The 26,671-nt window shown below is 33.4% G+C and overlaps 2 protein-coding genes across 4 annotated transcripts in view; one reads left to right on the top strand and one right to left on the bottom strand.

Annotated features, from left to right (window-relative positions):
* LOC111054926 overlaps positions 1–15,920 on the bottom strand; it is a 42,102-nt gene extending 26,182 nt beyond the window's left edge. Inside the window, exons 1-6 of the mRNA XM_039429610.1 lie at positions 15,815–15,920; positions 14,362–14,510; positions 11,629–11,849; positions 8,249–8,429; positions 6,947–7,150; positions 3,119–3,277 (exon numbers count right to left, since the gene is read on the bottom strand). Coding sequence (XP_039285544.1) covers positions 3,119–3,277; positions 6,947–7,150; positions 8,249–8,429; positions 11,629–11,849; positions 14,362–14,505 — 909 coding nt within the window. The 5' untranslated portion in view covers positions 14,506–14,510; positions 15,815–15,920. The remainder of the gene's footprint in view (positions 1–3,118; positions 3,278–6,946; positions 7,151–8,248; positions 8,430–11,628; positions 11,850–14,361; positions 14,511–15,814) is intronic.
* Positions 15,921–18,373: 2,453 nt separating this feature from the next.
* The window catches only part of LOC111061941, a 42,363-nt gene continuing 34,065 nt past the window's right edge, over positions 18,374–26,671 (top strand). For 2 of the 3 annotated variants that reach the window (XM_039429264.1, XM_039429262.1), the window contains exons 1-4: positions 18,374–18,547; positions 19,193–19,372; positions 22,081–22,130; positions 25,063–25,195. In XM_039429264.1, coding sequence (XP_039285198.1) covers positions 19,260–19,372; positions 22,081–22,130; positions 25,063–25,195 — 296 coding nt within the window. In that variant the 5' untranslated portion in view covers positions 18,374–18,547; positions 19,193–19,259. The remainder of the gene's footprint in view (positions 18,548–19,192; positions 19,373–22,080; positions 22,131–25,062; positions 25,196–26,671) is intronic. The other variant, XM_039429263.1, reaches the window with a different exon arrangement.

The following is a 26,671-nucleotide window of genomic DNA, read 5'->3' as shown; positions in this document are numbered from 1 at the left end:
TCGGCTGTATAATGTCATTATCAATTCAATAATGTATTATAATGTCATTATTATCACATCATAGTGTTATTTCAAAAAGATCCAATCTGAGATGCATAGATTGAGAGAAAAATATCAATATCCAGTGTCCTATTATTCATTTATGTTTTGATTTAAATAAATATATTTATGAAATAGGCACCCAATAAAAGTATCTCCAATAACTTAACTAATGCATTAGAATAATAATTTATCTAGATTATGAGATTATAGAACAATATTGTTTTGACTATCAATCTCCTATTATTACCCGGTCGTGTGTTATATAATGGAAGGATATTTTATTTATTTATTTATCACATTGTGTATAAGTACCTGACATGAGGAAAGGCACAACAGGCTCATGCCCAAAACTGTCCCATTTCCAATTTATACTATACTGTCCAAATCAAAATGTTGGTAAGGTCACTTTCACTTTTCAAAATAGGTACAATTTACACTCTTCAATACTCAGATAAACGAGCAAATTTTGAATCTAATAGATACTATTAGAATCTGAAATTAAAAAATCTAGAACAGTCACTAAATAATAATTCAAAAAGTCTAAATTTTGAATGATACTAGAAATTTTTGAGCTAAAAACTTTTATATCCTTCTAAGAGAATCGACAATTTTTTGTTGAAACACCGCCGATTTATGAAGTTACATCACATTATTGTACAGTACTATCGTTATTCTAATTGCATTCTATATTATTATTCTCATTGATTAATCATTTATATTTTGTGAAGTTCGTTGAATAACTACTAGCATTATCGTCATTTAATGTAAAATAGTGAATAAACCAGTAAATATTGTAACATACACAAATAAAGAAATCTAATCTAATCGAATTATTCATTTACCTATGTTTTGATTTGAATGAATATATGAAATAGGTACCTAATAAATTATATCCAAGATCTTAACAAATGCATCAAAATAGTAGTTTATCTAGATTATGAGAGATAAAAAAATATTGTTTTATGTGAAAAGAGTTTGAGGTTTGATGTGTATTCAACTGTTTTTACTTTCCTTGCCCTACTACCATAGGTAAGGAAAGTATTGCTTTCCAAAAAAAATTAAGGTACCCCAATTTCAAGTTTTCTATACGTTTCAAGGTCCCCTGAGTCCAAGAACATGATTTTTGGGTATTGGTCTGTGTGTGTGTGTATGTGTGTATGTCTGTGAACACGATAACTCCATTCCTAATTAACCGATTGACTTGAAATTTTAAACTTAAGGTCCTTATACCATAAGGATCCGACAATAAGAAATTAAATGAAATTCAATTCAAGATGGCGGAAAAATGGCGGATAATTACTAAAAAACCATGTTTTTCACGTTTTCTCAAAAACGGCTCCAACGATTTTCTTCAAATTTATACCATGGATAGCTATTTATGAGCCCTATAAACTGACATGAGTCTCATTTCTGGGAAAATTCCAGGAGCTCCGTAATATTATTGAGAAAAATGGCGGATAATGACTAAAAAAACATGTTTTTCACGGTTTTCTCAAAAACGGCTCCAACGATTTTCTTCAAATTCATACCATGAATTCATAAGCCCTATCAACTGGCAAGAGTCTCATTTCTGGGAAAATTTCAGGAGCTCCATAATATTCTTGAGAAAAATGGCGGATAATGACTAAAAAGCCATGTTTTTCACGGTTTTCTCAAAAACGGCTCTAACGATTTTCTTCAAATTTATACCATGGATAGCTATTTATAAGCCCTATCAACTGACATGAGTCTCATTTCTGAGAAAATTGCAGGAGCTCCGTAATATTTTTGAGAAAAATGACAGTTACTAAAAAACCATGTTTTTCACGATTTTCTCAAAAACGGCTCTAACGATATTTTTCAAATCTATACCCTGTATAGTTATTTATTAGCTCTATCAACTGAAATGAGTCTTTTTCCTGGGGTACTAATGGGTGATCCACCCAATTCTTGAGAAATGGTCTTTGTAACCTCCTTCTCGTGCATGAGGTAGGTAGGTAGGTAGAGCAATTTATAAAAAGAACACAGTCATAGTCAAGATTATTTCATATGTGGAACAGCTGTTTTGAAGAATTAAAAAAAATCATCGAATTTCACAATTTACATAAAGGAAAAAGTACTCTGAAAACAATTGTATATACACATATACAGTAGTCTGATCGTAGTTGCAAATATGTTGCCGTCAATCGTCATTATGTTATTCCCCTAAATTATCCTCGTTTGATAATGAGGCTTATAGTTCAATGAGCAAGGAAAGTTGTGTGAGTGTACCACACCAGATTTTTCTTTATTAGCCATAAAGAAGTACCTTTAGTTACCGTACCTATCTATTAATTGAAGTATTCATTTTTAATATTTTAATCATCATTACAAAAAATTGAAAAAAGCTTCATTGAACAGAGTTTTTTGTAAGGGAATTGAATGGAATAGAGGTGTAGAAAGAAATTACTAAATTGGATGATATTGAAAAATCACATATTATTATATTATCTATCATTCCAAAACGAAAGATCCACCCTCTCTGGCATTTCTTTAAAATTGAGAGAAGCTTTATATTATATAGTGAGGTCCACTTCATAATAGCAGTGGAGAAAGATAGGAGAACAACGTTGCCGGTCCTCTGTCTTGTCAATGCCTTCTATGGAGGGTAACTGATACCGGTTCATTGATGTAATATTAACTGTTCATTCACGTTTAAAATAATCAAATTATATTTTATCAAACAAGAATTGTATTTTTCAATGATTTCATAAGGAATTTTCAAATCAAGATAAGATATTTTGTTAATAAATTATATTTCTACATTGTTAAAAACAATCTGGCAACAAAGCAAAGCGAGAAAGAGATAGCACTATCCGCTTTGTTGAATGATAGACGAGGATAGCAATATGCTAATTAAACACTGCCATTATAAAGTGGACCTTACTTTAGTATGTTTTGTTGATAGTATGAGACTGAATGGAATAGAGAGGTGTAGAATATGGAATGAAGAATTTGGATGATAGAGGCTACTATAGAAAAGTAGAAAAGTCACATATTATTATTATCATCATTCTAAATCGGAAGACTCGCCCTCCGGTATTTCTTTAGTGCTAACTTTCTTCTTCTTCTTTTTCTTCTTTCGCACTTTCTTTTTGCTTCTGTCTCCACTCTTGCTGCTTTTTCGATCTCTACTTTTGCTCGACTTCCGTCCTCTCGATCCGGAGCCACCTTTGCGACCATCTCTGCTCTTGCTTTTTCTCCCATCTCTTGTTGCCTGAAAAAGTTTGAAAATATAATTGCAACTGTGGCTATTCATCTGGAAATAATAGGTTTACAGTATTTAGTAATTCTAAAAAAATGACAAACGTTGTTAAAATGGTTTAATAGAAGGCATAGACCTTGGTTATTCATCTGAAAATAATATAAGATATTGTAAGTTTCCTTAATTATTCATCTGAAAATAATAGGCCTACAGTATTTAGTAATTCTAAAGGATGACAAACGTTTGTGAAAAGGTTAATAGAAGGCATAGACCTATCAGATAATGTATGTTTCCTTAATTCATCTGAAAATAATAGGTCTTCAGTATTTAGTAGGCCTAATTCTAAAAGATGACAATAAACGTTGTTGAAAATGTTAATAGGAGGCATAGACCTATCAGATATTGTCTGTTTCCTTAATTTATCTGAAAATAATAGGTCTTCAGTATTTAGTAAGCCTAATTCTAAAAGATGACAATAAACGTTGTTGAAAATGTTAATAGGAGGCATAGACCTATCAGATATTGTCTGTTTCCTTAATTTATCTGAAAATAATAGGTCTTCAGTATTTAGTAGGCCCAATTCTAAAATATGACTGACAAACGTTGTTGAAAAGGTTTTAAAGGCATAAACCTATCAGATATTGTTTTTTTCTTTAATTCATATAAAAGTAATTGACCTACTATTTAGTAATTTTGAAATATGACAAACGTTGTTAAAAAGGTTAATAGAAGGCATCGACCTATAGTGAGGTCCTCATTATAATGGCAGTGTTTGATTAGCAATATCATTATTGATATCCTTGTCTATCTTTCAGCAAAGCGGATAGCACTTCTCTTTCTCGCTTTGCTCTGTTATTGTCGGATCGTCTTTTAACAATGTAGAATTAATAATTAATTAACAAAATATTTCATCTTGATTATGAAAATTCATTATGAAATCATTGAGAAATATAATTTCTTGCTTGATAAAATATAATTGGTTATTGTAAACCAGAATGAACAGTTAATATTACAAGAATAAAACTGAATCAGCCACCGTCTATAGAAGGCATTGATAAGATTTGAACAGTTTTGGGCTTTAAGCCTGTTGTTCCTTTCCCAATCATTTATGGTTGAGAATGATATTGTATCTATCAATGTATAAATAAATAAGACTGAGGATCGGCAATGTTGTTCTCCTATCTTTCTCCATTGCCATTATAACGTGGACCTCACTATATCAGATATTGTCTGTTTCCCTAATTCCGTTTTGTTCTCATTTTGAAAATTAAACTATTTCAAAAGAGTTGCATCATCTTTTGAGTTATCATCCATCTGAGGTCAATATGAGGTTTGTTTTGGCGTTAAGCTATAAACTTCATTGAGTGGTATTATCATGTAATGTATTTAAAATAAATAGAATGCATCGAATATTATAAATAGAATATCTCATTTCAAAGAATATCAATTTCAGGTAAATATTTATTCCAGTTAAAAAAATAATATTACTTGATAATTAAAAAAAAAAGTCAATAATACATTTTTCTAGATAGTCTGAGAAATCAAATATTGATTCATACAATAAATACATTATCAAAATGATAGGGAGAGAAAAATAAGATAACCTTGTGCTATTTCTCTTCCAAATTTAGATAAGGTGACACATAGTCCGAAATAGGTTGAGTCTTGTAGTTGTTCACTCGACAAAATGTTCAGTCCCTAATTATTCCACAAAGTAAATTTTTAAATTCAGATGCTTCAAAGCCAAACATGGAAGAGATACGTCACATCATTTTTACTAAAATAAGAAATATTTGCATATTGAAGAAATAATTCTGCAGGACCAAACAACAAACTTAATATTCTCAAATATGTCATGAAATAATCAATATCTTAGAAAATAAATCTTTTTAATTCCATTGATTTATTTGCTACTTATTGGGAAATGGTTCTCCCATAAGATTCTACCTCTACTAGGCGACCATATCTCAAAAATTAAAATTTTCCCTTAAAAATTGGTTCCATTCTGGTAACTTTATAGTATCCAAATAGATATACTTTAAAGAATGTCCCCATTAAAAAGCTTAAAAAACTATAAATCGATATCAGAATGAATTAAAGATAGGGAAATATCGACTATAAGCATAATACAGATAAATTGTTCAAAATTAAATTACACTCCTTGGTCTGTATTGAAAATCTTTGGTATACTATATTGTTTTTAAATGCGTGGTGTACAGCTATAAAAACCATCAAGACCTGACGCTCATGAAATTCTTGTCCTGAAAATATATGACTGACCAACCACAAGTCCTGCAAAACATAATATTATGTTTTGTTGAATACATTATATTGATTTAATGAGTTTACCTATTTTATTCAGATCACAAATGAATTTAATACATAATAATAATTATTTGTCAAAATATTTTAATACTAGGCATTTATCATTCTTTATTTTCAAGTTTTATTTAATTATTTCTCCCTTTACTACCTGAGAAGTTGTCTCTCAGACTGAATTCAATTTATATAATGTTATCCTGTACTGTATTAAATTTTGTTTGTTTGTATTATACATTTTTACTAATTTTATTATAAAAAACTTTAATCCCATATCAGTGAATGAAGTTTGTAAATAGTAATTATTACACGCAATAAGCAACTAATTACTTATACCCCAACACATATGATATATAGTGGGGTGTATATTTATTCATTGAAATTATCATTTATTCATTGTTGAACACCGCTGATTTATGTAGTTATATTATCAATATTCTAATGTTGCATTCAATCTTCATTGTAATTAATAAGTTTTCATAATATGTGAAATTTGTTGCATAATTGGCTGTTGTACTGTAATTTATTGTAGATTCGTGTATGAACCAGAATGTATTGTAACTGTATTTCAAATTTTTGATATATCAAAATGAATATTTGTTTAATGAATTATATTTTGTTCATGTTTATTCTATGAACTACTCCACTATCGTGTTTTTTTTTGAAAGTGTTTGCTAATTTTTTGTTGAAGTGTTTGCTAAACTTTTTGTTTCATACAGTTACTTTTTTCTCTTGCTAGCTCGTTGCTAGCGCACAAACTTTGTTTTGCTTGCAACGCCAATACTATAGATTAGATTATTATTTAGTTTCAATGATAGCTTTTGCAATTTTGTTAGTAAATTTCTAATGTATGAAACTGAATTTTGTTTTGTGAATTATTTATATGATTTGGCAATAAATTTGATTTGATTTGATTCAATATCAGATGGAAATAAATTGGAAGTTGCATTTGTTCAAATGCTAATTAATGAATAATTATTATTAAACGAAAATCCTAATTAAATGCTGTAAATCACCCCGAAGACTTCTGCTACTGCAAATATTGACAACCGGGTAAACAGTTAGATGGTTTTTTGTATAATTTTTGTATAGTAGTGCTCATCGAATTTTCATCTAGCTGTTTACCCTGTTGTCAATATTTGTAGTAGCAGAAGTCTTCGGGGTGATTTACAGCATTTAATTGGGATTTTCGTTAAAAAATAATTATAATTGATATCGAGTGACCTGGCTGGCTCAGGTCTGGTGTCAGAGCTTTCAGGTTGCAACTGATCAATTTCAGGGCCTCTGACATGACCTAACGACTGCTTTCTAGGCAGCCGGGACCTACATATTAACGTGTCGGATTGAATTTAATCTTTATACCTTGCTCTTACTGCGACTCTTGTCCCTGGCCCTTGACGAGGAGGTGGCCCCGCCCCCCATCACAGTCACCACCCTGGACTTGGCGCGTCGTTTCTTCTTCCTGGACCTGCCCCGCCCCTTCTCCTCGTCATCGCCTCCCGCCCCCTTGCCGCCTCCAACCACCGCCCCCGCAGCAGCCAGTGACGGGTCCTCGCGCACGAACGCCTTCAATCAAACGCAATAGGGTTTCAGTAATTTGGACACAGTTTCTATAAATATAGTTGAAATTTAAAATTTCATTAGTTTGAAATTTATATTGGTTATATATTCAAATCAAATAGCTTTTTATTCACAAAAACATAATACAAATTAATAAAATTATTCAAACATTTAACAGTGAATACTCTCCTCAAAGACTTGCGAGTCTGTGAGTGGAGAGTGAGTCGTTTTTTTCATGTTTTGTACATATCAAACTATTATAATTGAATTTATTAACATTCTTCAGCAAATCAAAGAATATAAATCGCACACAATTAAACTCCATAGTTATAAGTATATATACAGACATATTTATAAAAAAGAATTATAGTACCCTTTAAAAATAAATAAAATATTGAAAAACAAGAATACAAATTGTAACGTAACTTGTTAATTGTAAATTGTTACGTTACAATTTGTATTCTTGTCTTTTATATTTTATTTATTTTCAAATGGTAATATAATTCTTCTCCATAATTATACAAGAAAGTAGCCCTGAATTCATACATTAAAAAAATACAGATATATATATATATATATATATATATATATATATATATATATAATATATATATATATATATATGGAAATAGCAGTAGCTAAAAATAAAGGCTATGGTCTTCATTACTCATTAGAAATGGCAAATGCACTATGAGTTCAATTTCTGAATGTAAAGGCGGATTAAATCAGTGCTGCTCTGCAGCATCCCTGCCAATTTGCAATAACTGTGGCGAATCATCATATATGATCCATATATTTGCAACCTGTGATTAACAACCTGTTTTCAACTGGAACTAGTTTGTTTAATAATATTGTTGGCCTATCAGTTTATTTAATATTTTCTCAATTCAATTTTGTCATCCCAACATTAAAACATCTAATCATTTATCCAGTTTTATTTAATCAATTTTATGATAGGAAATCGACAACTTAAATTTCCTATAATGGTGACCCCGATGTAACCATCTAATCAAATGTTGCCTGAAGGTGTTAATAATGGAGTTTTCTGGCTGTTTTATTATTTATTATCATTTAGTTTCAATGATTGAATATTGTTGGTGTTACCTCGTAGAGGAACTCGTGACACGCCTCGCCGGCACAGAACTCCTCGCCGCACTCCTTGCAAGACACGACACGTGTCTCGACTATGCCCGCCTTTGACTTCATCTTGCGCACAAAGTCGGTGGCGCTGATTCGCTTCTCACGCTCCTCTGTCTGCAGTCGCAGCTTGCCCAGTTCTACCAACCTATCACATAACATAAAAACATAATCATATTAATGTAACAAACAAAACCTACTCTAGAACATGGTACGCCATAGTGGAGTAGGTCAATTTCCTCACAGAAAACAATAAACATGTAGAAGACATATTATAAGAAATTTCTGAAACTAAAATAGTGTCTTTTGAGAACCTAAATTCTTGGACTTAGGATTTGGACAATCAATTAAATTCTCCTGGAGAGAATGAGAATGTACCCCCAAACGAAAACATTACTGGAAATTGAAAGAAAATCTCAAGAAACAGTTAACACTATGACAGCTGGGATTAGAATGATCGCTCTCCTAGTTTTCAGAGGCTTTCAGACTGATCAATGTTCTACCATAAAACTTTAAAATATTTACCCGATCGCCTGTGAATTTCTCTTCGCCCACTCTCTTTCTCCTCAGTAAATAAGGAAGGTGATACGTTCAAGCAAGAAGGAAACTAGGAGAGAAAAGTTATTTCCCTTTTGCAAGTTTAGAATTATGGGATTGATTCAGCATACTTCTGGCGTCTAGATCTGTCTTGAGAATAGATAATTCCAAGTGGGATCGTGGGAATCAAGGACTTTAATAAGATGCTGATCATAATTATAACGATTTTAGAAATGCTGGCTAAGTTGCCAATGAACAAGAATAAATTTACTATCTTTATGGGAACTGAAAATTACTTACTTAAGATAGAATAAATTCCATTTAATAACTCAAAATTTTGGTACACTAACTATCGTATGTAATATTGTAAACAATAAATTGATGTAGTAGTTTCAGTTCTATCTGGGGATGAATAAACATTTATTTATTCATCAATTTATTTACTTATTTATTTAAAAATGTGATTAACACACATAACATAATCTCAATAAAGTAGGTACAGTAAAACCATGTTGTATTGAATATCAATATTCATTTTATTCACCATATTAGGCTATAAAAGCAATATTAACAGGTTGGCCTTTTCCAAGTCAATTTATGTTATGGTGCACGTCACGTCTGTGGCGTAATTCCAGTGCTGCAAAAACATCTTTCATTTGGCAAAAACGAGCTATCAGAACAATTTGTAATATAAAAAATGAGGTATCCTATAGAACTTATTTTACAAATTTGAAAATAATGACTTTGGCATGTACCTTCATTTTCCAAAACTTGACTCATGACAAGGAATATTTAAATAATTTCACTTCCAATGATACTGTTCATACGAGACACAGGTATGATTTGGTAACACTGAGTGTTAGACTTAGCAAACCATTGAAAAGCCACAGTTATCTACAATGTAAACTGTATAACATTCTGCATTTGTGCATTAGATTGTTGCCGCTGAACATTTTTAAAAAACTATTGCCGGATGGCTTAAGGCTAGCGGATTTTACTCAACAGATGAGTACGGTATCTACATTGTAATATACTGTCTTTTCAACATTATTATTAACTTACCACTATTTAGCTATTTTAAAATACGGTAACTATTGCTGGATGGCTTAAGGTTAGATGATTTTACTCAACATATGAGTATCTACATTTCAATATATAAAGATATTGAAAGAAGCACTTTTCAACATTATTATTAACCTACCACTTGGGAATATTTATTAACAAGTAGTAGGCCTACAATAATTTTGAACACTTGTTGTTCATTGTTATTTCAGCACAGTATCATGTAATATTCGATTAATATTTTCACTTCCGTAACAGTAAATTAAAATTGTTCAGTTAAGTCCAGACGCGTTCAAGGTACCTATTAGGTTTCATCTTGAAAGTATAGATTACCCAAATTTTTTTATCTATTTATTTTTCATTCTTCATTGATTCATACAATAAGTACATCATTGAAATGATAGGGAGAGAAAAAATAACATTATTTATTTACCATTATTCATGCATTACCTGTTTATTTATTAACAGAAACACAAATAATAATAAAATGGAATAATCTGTCTATAATATAAATTTAGGTATATTCTGTGACAATGAAGAATATTTATTTCTATGATATGAAGTGGACAACAGGCTGAGACCAAATCTCTGTCTCTCTCCCACATTTTTATGAATATAATTTTTCAAATTATTACCAACAGTCCAACTTAGAATGGAAATCTTACAAGGTTTTATAATATAATTATAGTAAAATATTCATATGAATGAATCTATCTATATAATATAAAGCGAAATGGCACTCACTCACTGACTGACTCACTCACTCGCAGAACTAAAAGTCTACCGGACCAAAAACGTTCAAATTTGGTAGGTATGTTCAGTTGGCTCTTTAGAGGCGCACTAAGAACGGATTTGGAAAAATTTTCAAAGATACGCCCAAAATCAGCGTTTTTTCAGCGTTTTCTCAGCTTTATCGAGAACAAATGAACAGAAAATGTTCAAATTTACTACAGAAGCTTAGCTAGGGTGTAATAGTGTTGTGTTGGAAGGAATTTGAAATAACGACAAAGATACGCCCAAAATTAGCGGTTTTTTACGTTTTCTCATCAAGTAATAGACAGAGAATGTTCAAATTTGGTGATTGAATCGAGCGAGGAAGTTCTTCGACTTTCTGATGGAATGAAGCATGCTCAAATGAAAAATGCAGGCGAGAGAAGCGAGCTTGCTGATCTCATTTTTGGACGATCCAGTTGGGGTTCCAGGCTAGACGGATATGGCGAGCGAAGCGAGCCTGACAGCTAGTACCGGTATCTTATAAATCCATGTACACGGTGAGTAAAATTATTGAATGTTTCATCAATAGTTTTGAAGAGATTATTTGTGTATATATTGTGAGGTCTACGTTATAATGGCAGTGTTTGATTAGCAATGGTATTGCTATCCTTGCCTATCATTCAACAAAGCGGATATATAGCGCCATTATCTCTTTCTCGCTTTGCTCTGTTGCCAGAGGTCTTTTAACTATGTAGAATTAACAATGGTAATAAATTAACAACCTATTTCATCTTAGATATGAAGTTATTGAAAAATATATTTCTGAAAAAAATAATATAACTGATTATTTTAAACGAAGATGAACAATTGATATTACATTAATAAAATACCTGTATCAGCTACCGTTAAGAAGGCATTGACTAGACAGTGAGGATCGGCAACGTTGTTCTCCTATCTTTCTCCACTATGCCATTATAACGTGGACCTCACCATAGCAACGAAAGAAACAATATAATAAATAAATGTTGACCCACCTGGAGAAAAATTCATCCTCCAATTTGTTCTTGGGTCTGAGTGTTGTGAGCATTTTCCAAGGAATGTTGACAGAGCTGAGGTCCTCCAAGCGAACTCCCCGCATCTCAGCTGGCACCGGGTCAACAAATTGGTATTCGCGAATGCTCGGAGGTTTCAGCTCCCGTTTCGGTGTTTTAAAAGTGAAATCTTTCTCACGGATCTTGATGTCTTCTGGCTTTATCTTATAACAAAAACATTATAATGGTTGATAGAAGTAATATGCAAACTAAAATATGAATGTCATTTACTCATTTACTAGCCGTCAGGCTCGCTTCGCTCGCCATATCCGTCTAGCCAGGGGGCTCCGCCCCCTGGACCCCTGACTGGATCGTCCAAGAATGAGATCAGCAGGCTCGCTTCGCTCGCCTGCATTATTCATTTGGGCATTTTTATCATATGTTAGGACAATCCAGTCGGGGGTCCAGACTAAACGGCTGGCTAAACGGATATGGCGAGCGAAGCGAGCCTGACTGCTAGTAATATAATATTCCCAGGATTGAAGTAGCAGTGCCCAATCATTTTTTCCGTGATAAATGCATTTAAATCTTCAACTTGGTGCCAACCTAACAAAGTCAACTCAACTTAAGCCAACCTGACAAAATTATTAATTTAGTTGCCAGTTAACAACTGTTTCGAAGAGGTACTCTATCTAGATTATAGTTCTATAGTAACATATGATATGGAAATTTCAATTATAATTAAGAGATTGGGAGAAGAAGAATATACATGCTAAAAGACGAACTTTAAACCCTTAAAAACAACCCTTTTAGAGTTAAAATATTGCCAAAAGATTTCTTAGTGCGCCTCTAAAGGGCCAACTGAACATACCTACCAAATTTGAACGTTTTTGGTCCGGTAGATTTTTTGTTATGCGAGTGAGTGAGTGAGTCAGTCAGTCAATTAGTGAGTGAGTGCCATTTCGCTTTTATATATATAGATTCTTACAAAATATAATATATATCGGGTGTTTCAAAAAAAGAATGACCCAATTTGTGGAGTGATCCGTGGTCTAGTGGATAGAGTGCTTGCGTAGCAGCATAGAGATCCCGGGTTCAAACCCTGCTCTCAATACCAATTTTTTTTAACCAGATCACTTCCGTGTTATCGGATGGGCACGTTAAACTGTCGGTCCCGGCTGAAGTATGACAGTCGTAAGGCCCATTGACGGCTTAAATTATATATTAAGGCGGTGGGACCTTCCCGCAAGGGACTCCCCACCAACAAAAGCCATACGAATTTAATTTTAACCCAATTGAAAACAGTAGCTCAGACACTTTTGAGGCTCGGACGACATTCTAGACGGTAGCCGCAAATTCATCCCAGACTGTTCGCAAGATGTCTTCTCGGACTGTAGCTTCTGCATCAGTTATCCTGGTTTTTAGCTCCTCAATATCAAGTGCTAAGAGAGGAACAACGTTGAAGATCGTGTTTATGTTTCTACCTTAACACTTGATATTGATGAGCTGAAAGCCAGGATAACTGATGCAGTAGCTACAGTCCGAGAAGACATCTTGCGAACAGTCTGGGATGAATTCGGCTACCGTCTAGATGTCGTCCGAGCCTCAAAAGGAGGAGGCATAGAACACTTATAATACATCATCATAAACTTGATAGCTCTGTCAGTAATTTTATGTAAAATTGGTTTGTGTACATCACTTTGTTAAATAAATATAACTGTTTAAAATTGGATTATTCATAATAATTTGATTGTATGGTTTCTATGACAATATCAAAGTCTTATTCTTTCAATTATATGGATTATTCTTTTTGAAACACCCGGTAATAAATAGGCTAATTATAGGTACGGGCATAACTTTTTACTCTACTGACTTTTGATTGCCTATTCATATTTGTTTTAATTTTTTTGGCTTTTTCTTTCAGCAGTAAATTGATTAAGTTTATTGAAAAACACTTATTTTCAAAGACTTATTATTCAATACCGGTATTGAACTCTCATATTCATTACATTTCATTGTCATGTTCTGTTTCTATCTTTTTTTATTATCTATGCATATTTTGTATTGTATTTGTATTTTCTGCTAACGACGTGGTTAAGTGGTAGAGTAAAATAAAATTGAATTTTATAAAATATTCACATGAATACATGGACTTCGTCATTGATTTAACCTAAAGTAAGTTAAAACAATTACAAAAACACTAAGATCAGTATCTGTACAATACAATAAAATATGAATCGCATAAAACGATTCCAATCTAATAGCCATGTACGTTGTACAAACATTCATCAATTAACACTGCTTTCAATATATTTCTAAATTGTGTTTATGTGAGTACTTTCAAGTTAATTAAAACTGGTGTGGAGTTATATAATTTGATAGAAGTGCCAGTTTCTTTGTCATTTAGTATGACTGTACAACGAAATTCTAAGTTTGGGTCTTTTTCTTGTATTCAGACTATGGAAGCTATTATTAGAATCATACTTATTCAAATTGCTTTTTACATAAATATTTTTAAGACATATATAACGACGATGGCAATGTCAAGATACCTTGGTGAATGAAATAAAAGGTCCACTTTTGTGCATTATTATTATGGTACCGTACCGTAGCTTGCATATAGTGGACATATACTATATCTATCCTAGAGTGGACATTACTGTCCAAACTTCGCCACTTTAACAAATAAAGAAGTCAACTATTCTATTCTAATAATCGAATATGGTTTTTAAATACCTTTTCAGGCCTCGTTCGGAATTCAGGCACTTTTTCCAGAAGTTTCTTCAACTCTTCTTTGCTATTCGCTGTACATTTCGATAAATCCAAAATTGGAGCGACTTCTTTCTTTTTGGAGAGAAAATCGTCAAGCTTGATAGCCATTTTTGCTGAACAAGAAACACACAAATTGATCATTTAGGGTACTTGAGTATTAAACGGAGGCCACCTAACCTACAGAAATATTTCGTACGGGATACCATAAATAACTACATAATTGGAAAGAACACACTTTAATAGATTAACAGGTGAAGTTTAGAATTAATCCGACGCCTGGTTCTGACGTTGTGCAACCCAGAACGCAGCAATGTCGGTCAGGATGGAGTTGAAAGCGTCGCCGCCGCTAGCAGTCACATCTGATCGCCACACGTATTCTACCAAATAGCTATCCAAATGATGGCGCGCAGTTCCTCGCTGCCTTTTATTTCTCCACTTTGCACTGCCCCACATTCGCTCGACATATTGCGTACTAGCCCCAGTGTCAGGGTCCACGAAGTTGTATTTGTGGTTTACCGTGAAATGACAGGGGATGACAGGGAATGGCGCGCGCTCCGGTCAACGACCCTGACCTTGGCCTACTTGGAGGGGATTTTGCGAGTAGACACATGACCCATCTGATAACGCTCGACTCACAACAATACTAGAATAGTTCTACTACAACATCTATAACAATTTAACCTTCTATAAGTGCCGCGGCGCGTTTCGTAATAGTGGCCTCCGTTTAATACTCAAGTACCTCATTTAGATTATTTTTATTATAATAAATTTTAGCCTATTAATTGTTATTCTTACATACAATTACAATACTGGGAATAAAGATAAAGAAACTCAATCCTTAGAGATTCTATTAGATTGAACGGAAATTGACAAACACTCATGCTCATCATGTGTTTGATAAGTTAAGTTCAATCTAATGAAATCTATAAGGATGGAAAAATGAACATTTTGTTAATAACTTTGGTGTAAACGCAGCTTCAAACTGTGTTTTTTCAATGAATGAATTTTCATAGTACCATATTATACTACTGAAGTTCAACAAAAGAAGTTCAACTATAGTGAGGTTCACGTTATAATGACATTGGATAAAGATAGGAAAACAGCGTTGCCATTTGTCTGCCTTGATTAATTATATTTCTAAATTGTTAAAAACGGATTTGGCAACGTTGTGGAGCTAGAAAAGGATAGTGCTATCCATCTTGTCGAATAATAGACAAGGATAGCAACACCAATGTTAATCAAATACTGCCATTATAACGTGGACCTCAGTATAAATAAGTTTATCTGATACCTACTAACGGATAGCCTACTGGTATATATAATAAAAAAATTGTAGCTAATTAAGCTTTACATCAGAGATATATTATATGTTAATAATATTCAATAAAATCCACATCAGGTTTTGAGGTTTACTTACAGACTGAGTTTGAAATCGGCAGTCAACCCGGTTAATTCTTTCAGTTAGCTTATTTATTGCTCTTATAACTGGTGTGTTAAGATGTAACAAACAATACCTTACCTACCTTACCTCCTTACCTACGATAGTTTAGATGAGGACTCTCTTGCTCTTGTAACTACTAGTGTGTCACGGTATAGATGTAAAAAACAGTACCCCTTTTCTTACCTACGGTGTAGTTTAGATGATAACTTTCTTGCTCTTGTAACTACTAGTGTGTTATAGATATAACAAACAATACTCTCCTTGCCTACGGTAGTTTAGATGGGGAAGCTAGAAACATTATTTTAACAAAGCAATTCCAACTCCAACCACACCAGTTGCTGAGTTGATCTGTATTGATCAAACTTGGAGACAGCTTGGCACGGAAGTATAAAGTAGTATAACATAAACGGCTGTCAATTGCTGGTCTCTCCCAGCTAAAATGATTTGTCCTTATCCCTTATTCATACAAAATAGGGCTATTATCATAAAATAGAATGATAGTACACTTCGAAATTAATAAAATAATAGATTGAGAATGCAAAATTATTAATTTCAAAGGGTACTATGGGTAGTACCCATTAGGGTATAAGGGTATATTTCCCATATTACACATAAGGGTATAAGGCCATTTCATAAGCGTATATAATTGTTTTTTTTTTGACAAGACAGACAAAAGATATATATTTAAGAAAATGCAGTTTACAAAGTAATAATCTTATGTACGGTACTCATTTTCAATATAAAACAACAACAAAAAAATACAACTCATGAATACACTGATAGACTTAAATCTGAGCCAAATAAATCTTTGGAAAATGGTCTGCATGGGCAAAACATAACTGTGCGCAAACCAGAGTTGCATATTAAAAGTTTGATAGAGAGAAAGGAAACACTAATTTTGATGCATTCAGGATCTTATTTAAAATAATTATTACATACAGTTGATTATTGGATAGCTCAAAAAATAATAAAAAATTTCAACTAGTGTAATGGTTAAATGAAATTTGAATTTAAAATTTATAAATAAAAGAAAGTAGCCAATAATTCATACATTTTAGGAAATTGGCCTAATATTTTTCCTATGTCTGAACCAGCATGTTACTCCCTATAGTAAAAATGTATCTCTCTTTCCTGTGAACCACAAAAATGATTCAAATTTCAAATAAAAACATAAATATTCTTGTGTTGAGTAATTCTTATGCACGACAGTCATAATTTATGAATAAATAGCCTACCTTAGAACTATAGTACCCTTTGAAATTGATAAAATAATAGACTAAAGTTTTATAACCTGACGATGGTGTGAACACTGAAACTAGTTGTTATAATTTGTATTTTCAATCTATTATTTTATTAATTTAAAAGGGTACTATAATAAATATTCTATAAATAAAAGAAAGTAGTCCTATAAATTCATACATTCTAGCCTACCATAGACCAAACTGTGTGTGAGAACGGAATATTAACTCGAATTTATAATTTGATTTTAATCATTTTATTAATTACTCTTCTAACATTCACCTTTCATACACCTCTGATTTCTAATTACAGTACCTAGTATTTTTTTATTGTTTATGCTATTTTATTGCATGTGTTCATTTGTATCTTTTTATCTTCTCTTTGTATACTGTATTGTGAGTGTGAAGTAAATACATTTATGTGTGTGAAATGAATAAATAATGTTTTTTAGTTAGCGGATGTCTGCAGGTCATAGAGATTCTACCATTCTACCTATAGTTTCCGAATTATGTGCAATCGGAGAATATTATCATCTATGGGTTTATGGATTTTATTGCTTTGGCTTCATTTATAATTTATGGGTTTATTGGATTTATGGGATTCTATTGCTTTGGCTTCATACTAATAATTTGTGAATTTCATAAAACCATGATGAATTTGATGACTGTCATCTATATAGGCTTTAAGAATCACTGCTTTGTGTAGTATAGAATAAGATAATCATACTTCTTAGTATAACAAGTGAATATAATCATTTTTTACTTTAATAGTAGAAATATTTTCCAGCTACCAAACTTTAAAATAATCATCCATTTACTAAATACTTTGTTGATGGTAGCAATAGGACTATAAATATTTTAGATTGGCTAAATCTCATTTAAAATGCGATCTGTAGACCAAGAATCGGTTTCAAATTGATATAACCAATGGTTATCAATACCTATATTCAGAAAAATCTCAAATAAGTTGGCTACACATTTTAGGTAATATCTCAGAAATTGATAAAATACCTTTAATAACCATTGACTAGATAATTTCTTAGTGGTACCAATATATTTTAAAATAATCAAATCCAATGTAAAAATGATTTAGAACCGGTTACAAAATTTTTCATTTTCTCAATCGATAAATTATTCTATTTTTGAATTACCCGGCTTTATAGCCTATGCCATTAGAATAGATATTGAGGTAGCATAGAGAATAGTTCACCTTTTCTCCACTAGAGTAAAAACAGAAAACTTTCAAAATTTGCATCAACTAACCTAAAAGAACATTCTATTTCTGTGTGACTGTGACTGACTGGTAAAATTTTCCATACTTCGTCTATATTTTTAATTTGTGACAAAAGTATTTTAAACTGCTTTCATAAGATTCCATCGTGATTGAAAATTAAAATATGCCCTCATCCTATTCACTAAATTTAAAATTATAATAGTGTTACCGTAGCTCACGCTCAACAAAACGCCGAAGGTAATTTTTATATCTTCTAATATTTGACAGCAATTACTCAAATTTTTACTTCTATTTACTGGAAATTGTGAAATAAATTGAACATATTTCATTGAACACTGTTCAATTTTAGATAGTTGATGAGTTTTTTGATAACTACCAGTATGAGAACAAGCACCAACTAATGTAACAAGTTTGATTCGGTTTTCAAAAAGACTTTCTTGAAAAAAATTTCAAGTTTTGAGTTATTAACGATCGTATTCTATTATAATTATATAAGATGCTCTAATGTTACTCTTGTTAAATAGGCCTAGGTTTTTGATATGAAAAGAGTTAAGCTGCGTTTACACCAAAGCTATTAATAAAAGTTTTATTTCTCCGTCCTATAGATTCTATTAGATTGATTATGTTGTTTAATAAACATAACTTATCATACACACGATGAACGTAGGTATGTGTTTGTTAAGTTCCGTTCAATCTAATAGAATCTATAAGGACAGAAAATTTTGTTGATAACTTTGCGGTTAGCAGTTAGCTGCGGCAATTAAAAAAGCCAATTTTTTAATTTGTGATCGTATTCCATACAAAAGCATACATTAATTATTATAGGCCTATATTATTAAAACTATTGTAACTCATCTGTTGTTTGCTTCATTTTTTTCTTAGACTAGCGAGAATTTTATACCAGAAAAAACATTCCCAGAATTGACTTTTATATTTGACTTCTCTCAGTATGGAAGAACGACAAAAGGAGACAAAAGATGAGAAGGAGAAGGAGGAAAAGGAACAAGAAGCATTAATAATTGCCACTGCGGATACCCAACTAGTTTCGGAAATTACTGCAAGGTGAGGAAATAAAATACTATGCTCTTCTAAGATATTAATAGGCATATTTATGTTTTGTGTAGAATATTACTGGATCGTTTATGTCAAATCTTTTTTCTGACAATATCTTCAATCTTCAATCTTCATTTGTAGGACCATTAACCAGCCTGATGAGCTGGGTTGGTCAATACGTCAAAAATACAATATCACACAAAAGTTTTTGACAACACTGTCACGTCCAAAAAAATAAAACATAATGGCATAGATGGCTAAACACGGTGATGGCCACTAAATGTTAACTGTAGACTCCTGAAAATATTCACTCAAGGAGTAGTATGGTCTGGCACGCAGCCAGGACTTGAGTCTCCTCTTAAACTCACTGTCACTCAAATGACGCACAGATGGAGGTAGCATATTAAACATTTTAATAGCGATATTGGGATAACAGTTCTGAGCCTTACTTAGCCTACATCGAGGAACATTGACTTCGAGAGCATTTCGAAGTGAGTAGGCACTCTGCAACCCCCTCAAATTCACTGTCAGATTGGTATTCCTAATACCAACCAGGGAAGCAAAGATGAACTGGCTGAAAACTGTGAGAATCCCGAGTCTGGCGAAGAGTGGCCTACAGTGCTCCAGATGACCACTGGAAGACAATATCCGAACTGCCTTCTTCTGCAGCATAAGAATACTCTCACAGTGTGAAGAGTGTCCCCACAGCAGTATTCCATAAATATATTTACATATTTGTTTACTTCTTCATACTTTTCTCCTTAGTCATGACCAGATAATTACCTGGATTGACTGTGTCAGAAAGTGGACCTGACTTGGTCCTTGTCATAGGGTCGACATATAAACTATGTCAATAATATACACTTATTTACGTTTGTAAACTTAGTCAAACATATAAAAAATTTAAAAATAGTAATCTTTCAAATTTATCAAGATGGCCTTGTCTGTAGGCATCACATTTATCACTCGACGTTCAGCTGATGTTTTTAGTGGCCTCAAAGTATTCCTCCACTGAGTAGAATGGACTAATAATAATAATGATTTTGTTCATAGCACAGACATGCCGCCAGGGCATGTTCATAAGGAAACACATCAAGAGAAATAAAACCAAGTCCATAGACTTGAAGTCTATTGACTAAAGTGGTATTGACAATATCAAAGTCTTATTCTTTCAATCTATTGACTCTATTAATCAGTTCTTGATTTTTGCTCTGAAGCTCCTGTCAACCAAGTTCTTCCCACTGTCATGTAAAGCGTTGTAAATCCTCAGGGCTAGTACTGGAAAACAATCCTCCCTATTACTCAGCCTGCAGAAAGGGATGTCTATTTTCGATTTTCCTGTGGTGTTGCAGGAATTTCTGTCTTCTCATCTTGTGAGCAAGTGGAAATATCTCTTGCGTGCAACAGGGAGAGTCAGATATATTGATTGTATACCGTGAGTATTCTCAGCTTGATGAAGATTGGTCCAAGTAGCCCGCCGAGTCCAGGATTCTTAGAGCTTTCTTCTGCAGGAGCAGTACATCTTTACAACCTGGAGCATGTCCCCACAACTGAAGCACTACCTCCGTAAACAAAGCCATAGTGCATTCGTGTGACGTCAGCACAGGTAGGACTCCTGCACCAATAAAAACACTAGCTGATATAGCCTAGATCAGCTGAAATCAACGAATTTTTATTGGTGTATGAGTCCTAACTGTGCTGACGTCACACGAATGCACTACGGCTTTGTTTACGGTGGTAGTGACTGAAGTCTATAGTTGATATGGCTATGAAACATAGCAAAATACACCTCCTCCAGATGCTTCCTGGAGATTAATGGCTCCACTCATCACTCTGGCTAGTTTCAGACAGATGTTATGAATGTGGCTACTCCAGCTATTTCTTCCCACCTCACCTTGCTCAATAGACTGCCATATTCACTGTTATACTTTTAATATTTACAGCAAATCTGTAGATACAACACACTACTATAACTTATTATAGTCATCCAAATTACATTTCATTTCCCAATAATTCTTCAATTTATAATTTTAAAAGTTTGTTGATTAAGTCGCTATACTTTTAGCTATAGTGACGTCCACGTTAAGTGCGTACAGATATACGCGCCATGAACATGAGAAATTCACTTTTAATCAGCTGACTATATCAGTATTTTTACAGAAACGGTAAGATACAGATATAAAAAGCTTGGCATCAGCTGATTAAAAGTGAATTGCTCATGTTCGCGGCGCGTAAATCTGTACGCACCTTTATTATGGCAGTGGAGAAAGATAGGAGAAAAACGTTGCCGATCCTCTATCTTGTCAATGCCTTCTATGGAAGGTAGCTGATACCGTACAGGTTTATTGATGTAATATTAACGGTTCATTCTCGTTTAAAATAATCAATTATATTTTATTAAGCAAGAAATTATATTTTTCAATAATTTCATAATTAATATGAAATATTTTGTTAATTAATTATTAATTCTACATTGTTAAAAGACGATCTGGCAACAGAGCAAAGCGAGAAAGAGATAGTGCTATCCGCTTTGTTGAATAATAGACAAGGATTGTAATAACATTGCTAATCAAACACTGCCATTATAACGTGGACCTCACTATATCACTAATTGGTATGAAAGCTAAAATGTATTGTTATTTACTTGAATGAAGAAATCTATTTTAACAACATTGTTCAATTTATCCTAATTCTGTTTTTTTTCTTTTTTTTTGCAGTACTATGGATGCTGAGGAAAGCTTAGATTTATTGCTTCAGGATGACTCAGGTCAGTATAATGAAATTCAATTCAGCCTGTCAGCAGCCGTATTATTCATGCCAGTTTAAATTAACTCACTGTAAATGGATTTTTTTCTTCAGTTTCCAATCATTACTTTGAGCTATAGTGCTTTGGGACGGTAAGGCCCGCCGCAAAGTAGACCCACACTAATCCATGAAAAGCAACCCACGCCGTGGGATGTTTTGTAAAAACCATTGCTAGGCTTCTCCAGACATGCAATGGATAATCCACTTGTCAGTTGATTGATTATGAATAATTCTATAGCCTTAGGCTCGCCACAAAGTAGACCCACGCCAATCCACGAAAAGCAACCCACGCCATGGTATGTTCTGTAAACCATTGATAGGTTTTTCCAGACATCTGTGTAATACATACAATGAATAATCCACTTGTCAGCTGATTATATATATGCGTATGGCGTGAGAGAAGAAAAGAAACATGAATAACATTATTTAAATCTGTATTAAGTGTATATACAGTTATTTAAACTGTATGAAGTGCTGTCATAATAATAATAAAATAAAACAATATTATGAGACTGTCATGCTTGCCAGTCGAATGGCTCTGTCAAAATGTAATAACATAGAAAAAAAAAAGTTATTGGGTTCAAGTACCCTTCACAGAAAATGAAACTCCATATTTCAAATGTCAATCTCCAGGTCAGTCAGCCACTATAGCTTCTCTGGTGAGAGTGAGGAGGTCCACCGCCCCTGTTGGAAATCTGTACATTGGACACTGATTGTCAGCTGATTGATTAGGAATAATTCTAAAGCAATGGTTTACAAAACATCCCACGGCGTGGGTTGCTTTTCGTAGATTATGGTCTACTTTGCGGCTGGCCTAATAGTAGATCCCAATCAAAGAGTGCAGCTACTCAAAATATATTTTCCTCACATATCAAGTGCCAGTGTAAACAAAATTCCTCTTGAAACTGGATTAAATCCATATCAGCTCTCGCTTGTTATAATGTGATTCATTCTCAGTTCGAGCAACCAGCTGATTCAATTCAGTTTAAGCCTTGCATTTCTTTATCCATTACAAACTGCTATGTGTTTCATCAAGTTTCAACACTGAAATTACGACTTGTAGACTATAATAAATAAACTAATATTGTCGGCAATTCGTCATTTAAGTTAAAGCTTTTAAGCCTGGTTTTCATTAGTAGAGTTAGTGGTAGAGTTCCCTGGGCAAGTACTGACTATCTTGTGAACTCTCCCAATGTGAGCGTTCATGGTAGAGTACTATTTTTTAGTAGAGTAGAGTGGGATAGCATCGTGGGATAGTACTCTACCACTTGCCTTCCCCCACCACCGCTTCTCACTCTACTCTACCACCACTATGCTGATGAAAACAGTCTAGAGCTAGTAGAGTAGAGTTGTGCTGTAGGCTATCAAGTTTAAGAAGTATTGTTATTTTATTACCATTAAAAAGTGTTAATAAGAGTTCAAGTGTTAATTTATTAAAAAGTATTGACATTTTAATGTTAGCTCTGTTCACTAGACAACACACTTCACCTACTATTCTTAATTATGGTGACTACAGTTACTCGACCAAGTAAGTAGAGTAGAGTTAGCTCAGTAGAGTTGGTATGCCAGTTACTCGACCAGTAATTCTACTAGTGAAAACCAGGCTTTACTGTTTAAAGGACCCTAAAATTTCAAAGCCCAAAAAAGAACACGTTTCCTTTTTCACATTGGAAAGCCACAATTTCACACAATCTGGCAGCGCCTATATTTTGTAGGGTAGAGGCTCAACTTTTATTCAAATTATGATAGTTATAACGGGTTCTTGATGTTTTTGTCTCAACTTCTTTTGAGGATGATGCTCATAGAAACTCTAGGCTTGTTCCTAGATATGTCACAACGAGACAAGATGAAATTGGTTATGAGACAGATAATGGTGATATTTTCACTGGTTCGTGATGTTTTTTGTCTCACCTTTTGAGGATGATGCTCATAGCAGCTCCAGGCTTGTGCCTAGATACGTCACAACGAGACAACGGACAAGATGAAATGGGTTATGAGACAGATATGGTGATATTTTTACTGGTTCGTGATGTTTTTTGTCTCACCTTTTGAGGATGATGCTCACAGCGGCTCCAGGCTTGTGCCTAGATACGTCACAACGAGACAACGGACAAGATGAAATTGGTTATGAGACAGATAATGGTGATATTTTTACTGGTTCGTGATGTTTTTTGTCTCACCTTTTGAGGATGATGCTCACAACAGCTCTAGGCTTGTGCCTAGATACGTCACAACGAGACAACGGACAAGATGAAATGGGTTATGAGACAGAAATGATGATGATATTTGATCATGAATTTTTACATTACCAGGTCTGGAAAGATCCATGGCAAATATTTCATAATCAAATCAAATAATATTTTATTCACAGATTCAAAACACAGTACATGAATAAAAAATTATGAAACACTGAATTTTCCCCACATAGACAAGTCTGTGTGTGTGGGGAAAATTTAGTGTTTTATAATTTTTAAGTTATAGTTTATAATTCAGTGTTTTCATAGACAAGTCTGTGTGTGGGGAAAGAGTTCTAATGAAACATAACCTTGTACTAAAAAGAAAATAATAAATATTAACAATATAACTTATTATTATAATTATAATCAAGAATATAACAAATGAAGATGTGTGGTTTCTACATGAAACTGCAGTAACATACTGTATTAACGTCTAATAATGTGGATGTGACGTGACAAAATAAAACTATGATTTTTCAATTAATAAAATAACAATTTGATATTAGTAACAGATCAAATACAGTCAAAATAAATTATTATGAATGAGAGGTGAGTGGAGCTACAGCTTTTGTGTGGGTTCCGAACCATGTTGATTTTATGTTGAACTGATTGTTGATGTAGAAATTTTATGTTACTGTATTTTGTGTAAATTTGCAGTGAGGGAGCCCTCGTTCAACGAAGGCAATTTTATGAGTCACAATTTGTTGACTTCGGCCTCCACCCCTATTTGTCCCGCATCGGCTGTTAAGAGGCTGCTGCATCTTTCCAATGATAGCAGCGAAGATAACAGGTAATCAATAAATAATGGTAAAAAATATTACTGGCCAATCGTAGGTACCGCATATTGTGGTAAACAATACAATCAAACACTTCCATTATAACGTGGACCTCACTATACAACAGTTATGAATAAACTTACAATAATATTATTATTATTGTAAGTTTATATCAATAAACGTTATAATGGAAGTGTTTGATTAGCAATGGTATTGCTATCCTTGTTTATCATCCAACAAAGCGGACAGCGCTATCTATTTCTCGCTTTGATCTGTTGCCATATCGTCTTTTAACAATGTAGAATTGATATTTAATCTTAATTATGAAAATTCATTATGATATTATTGAAAAATATAATTTCTTGCTTAATAAAATATAATTGATGACGAGAATGAAACCGTTAATATTACATCAATAAACCTGTATCAGCTACTGTCTATAGAAGGCATTGACAAGCCAGGATCGGCAACGTTGTTCTCCTTTCCTTCTCAACCGCCATTATAACGTGAACCTCACTATAGTTCCATGTGACATTAATATTGGGTCAAATTGGATGCGGTTTGCGCCAAAAATGTATATCATGTGGAGGTTTCTTTCTGCAATATTTCAATTAGGCCTATGCCAAAAAATTAGGAAGCCTCCATTGAGCAGTTTATTTTCCAGAATCATTATAATTCTGGCTCTTCAGCCAGCAATGTACAAAAACTGCTACTTAAAGCCTGGTTTTCATCAATAGAGTTAGTGGTCGAGTAACTGGCATACTAACTCTACCGAACAAACTCTACTCTACTTACTTGGTCGAGTTACTGCTTCCACTACAATTGAGAATAGTAGGTAATGTGTGTTGTCCAGTGAACAGAACTAACCTTAAAATGCCAATACGGAACTCTACTCTACTCTACTCTGACTCTACTAGCTCGAGACTGTTTTCATTAGCATAGTAGTGGTAGAGTAGAGTGAGAAGCGGTGGTGGGGGAAGGCAAGTGGTAGAGTACTATCCCACGATGCTATCCCACTCTACTCTACTGTAAACTAGTACTCTACTATGACTCTACTCTACCATGAACGTTTTAATTGGGAGAGTTCACAAGATAGTTTGTACTTGCCCAGGGAACTCTATCACTAACTAATAATGAAAACCAGGCTTTAATGATCTGTGGTGGTAGAGTGCTGAGACACATAAGGCATTTTCTCAGACGAGTCGGCATGGCAAGCCAGGGCAATAAACTCTCTGATTGGGTGATTTGGTTAGGGTATCGAGAATCAGCCAATCGGAGAGTTTCATGTCCTGTCGTGCCGTGCCGACTCTTCTGAAAAAACGTCTCGTGTGTCTCCGCCCTTATTGTAAAGTTTTTAGGATCTAAGGGCTGTAGGTGTAGAGGATTATTATTTTTGTACCTAAAATTTATAGGCCCTATATTTACTTACTATAGTGAGGTTCACGTTATAATGGCTGTGAAGAAAGATAGGAGAGAAACGTTGTCGATCC

The sequence above is a fragment of the Nilaparvata lugens genome, chromosome 5 (genome assembly GCF_014356525.2).
Source record: "Nilaparvata lugens isolate BPH chromosome 5, ASM1435652v1, whole genome shotgun sequence".
NCBI lineage: Eukaryota > Metazoa > Arthropoda > Insecta > Hemiptera > Delphacidae > Nilaparvata > Nilaparvata lugens.
Note: the sequence above shows the minus strand (reverse complement) of the source record. Positions and strands in the feature narration are given on the sequence as shown.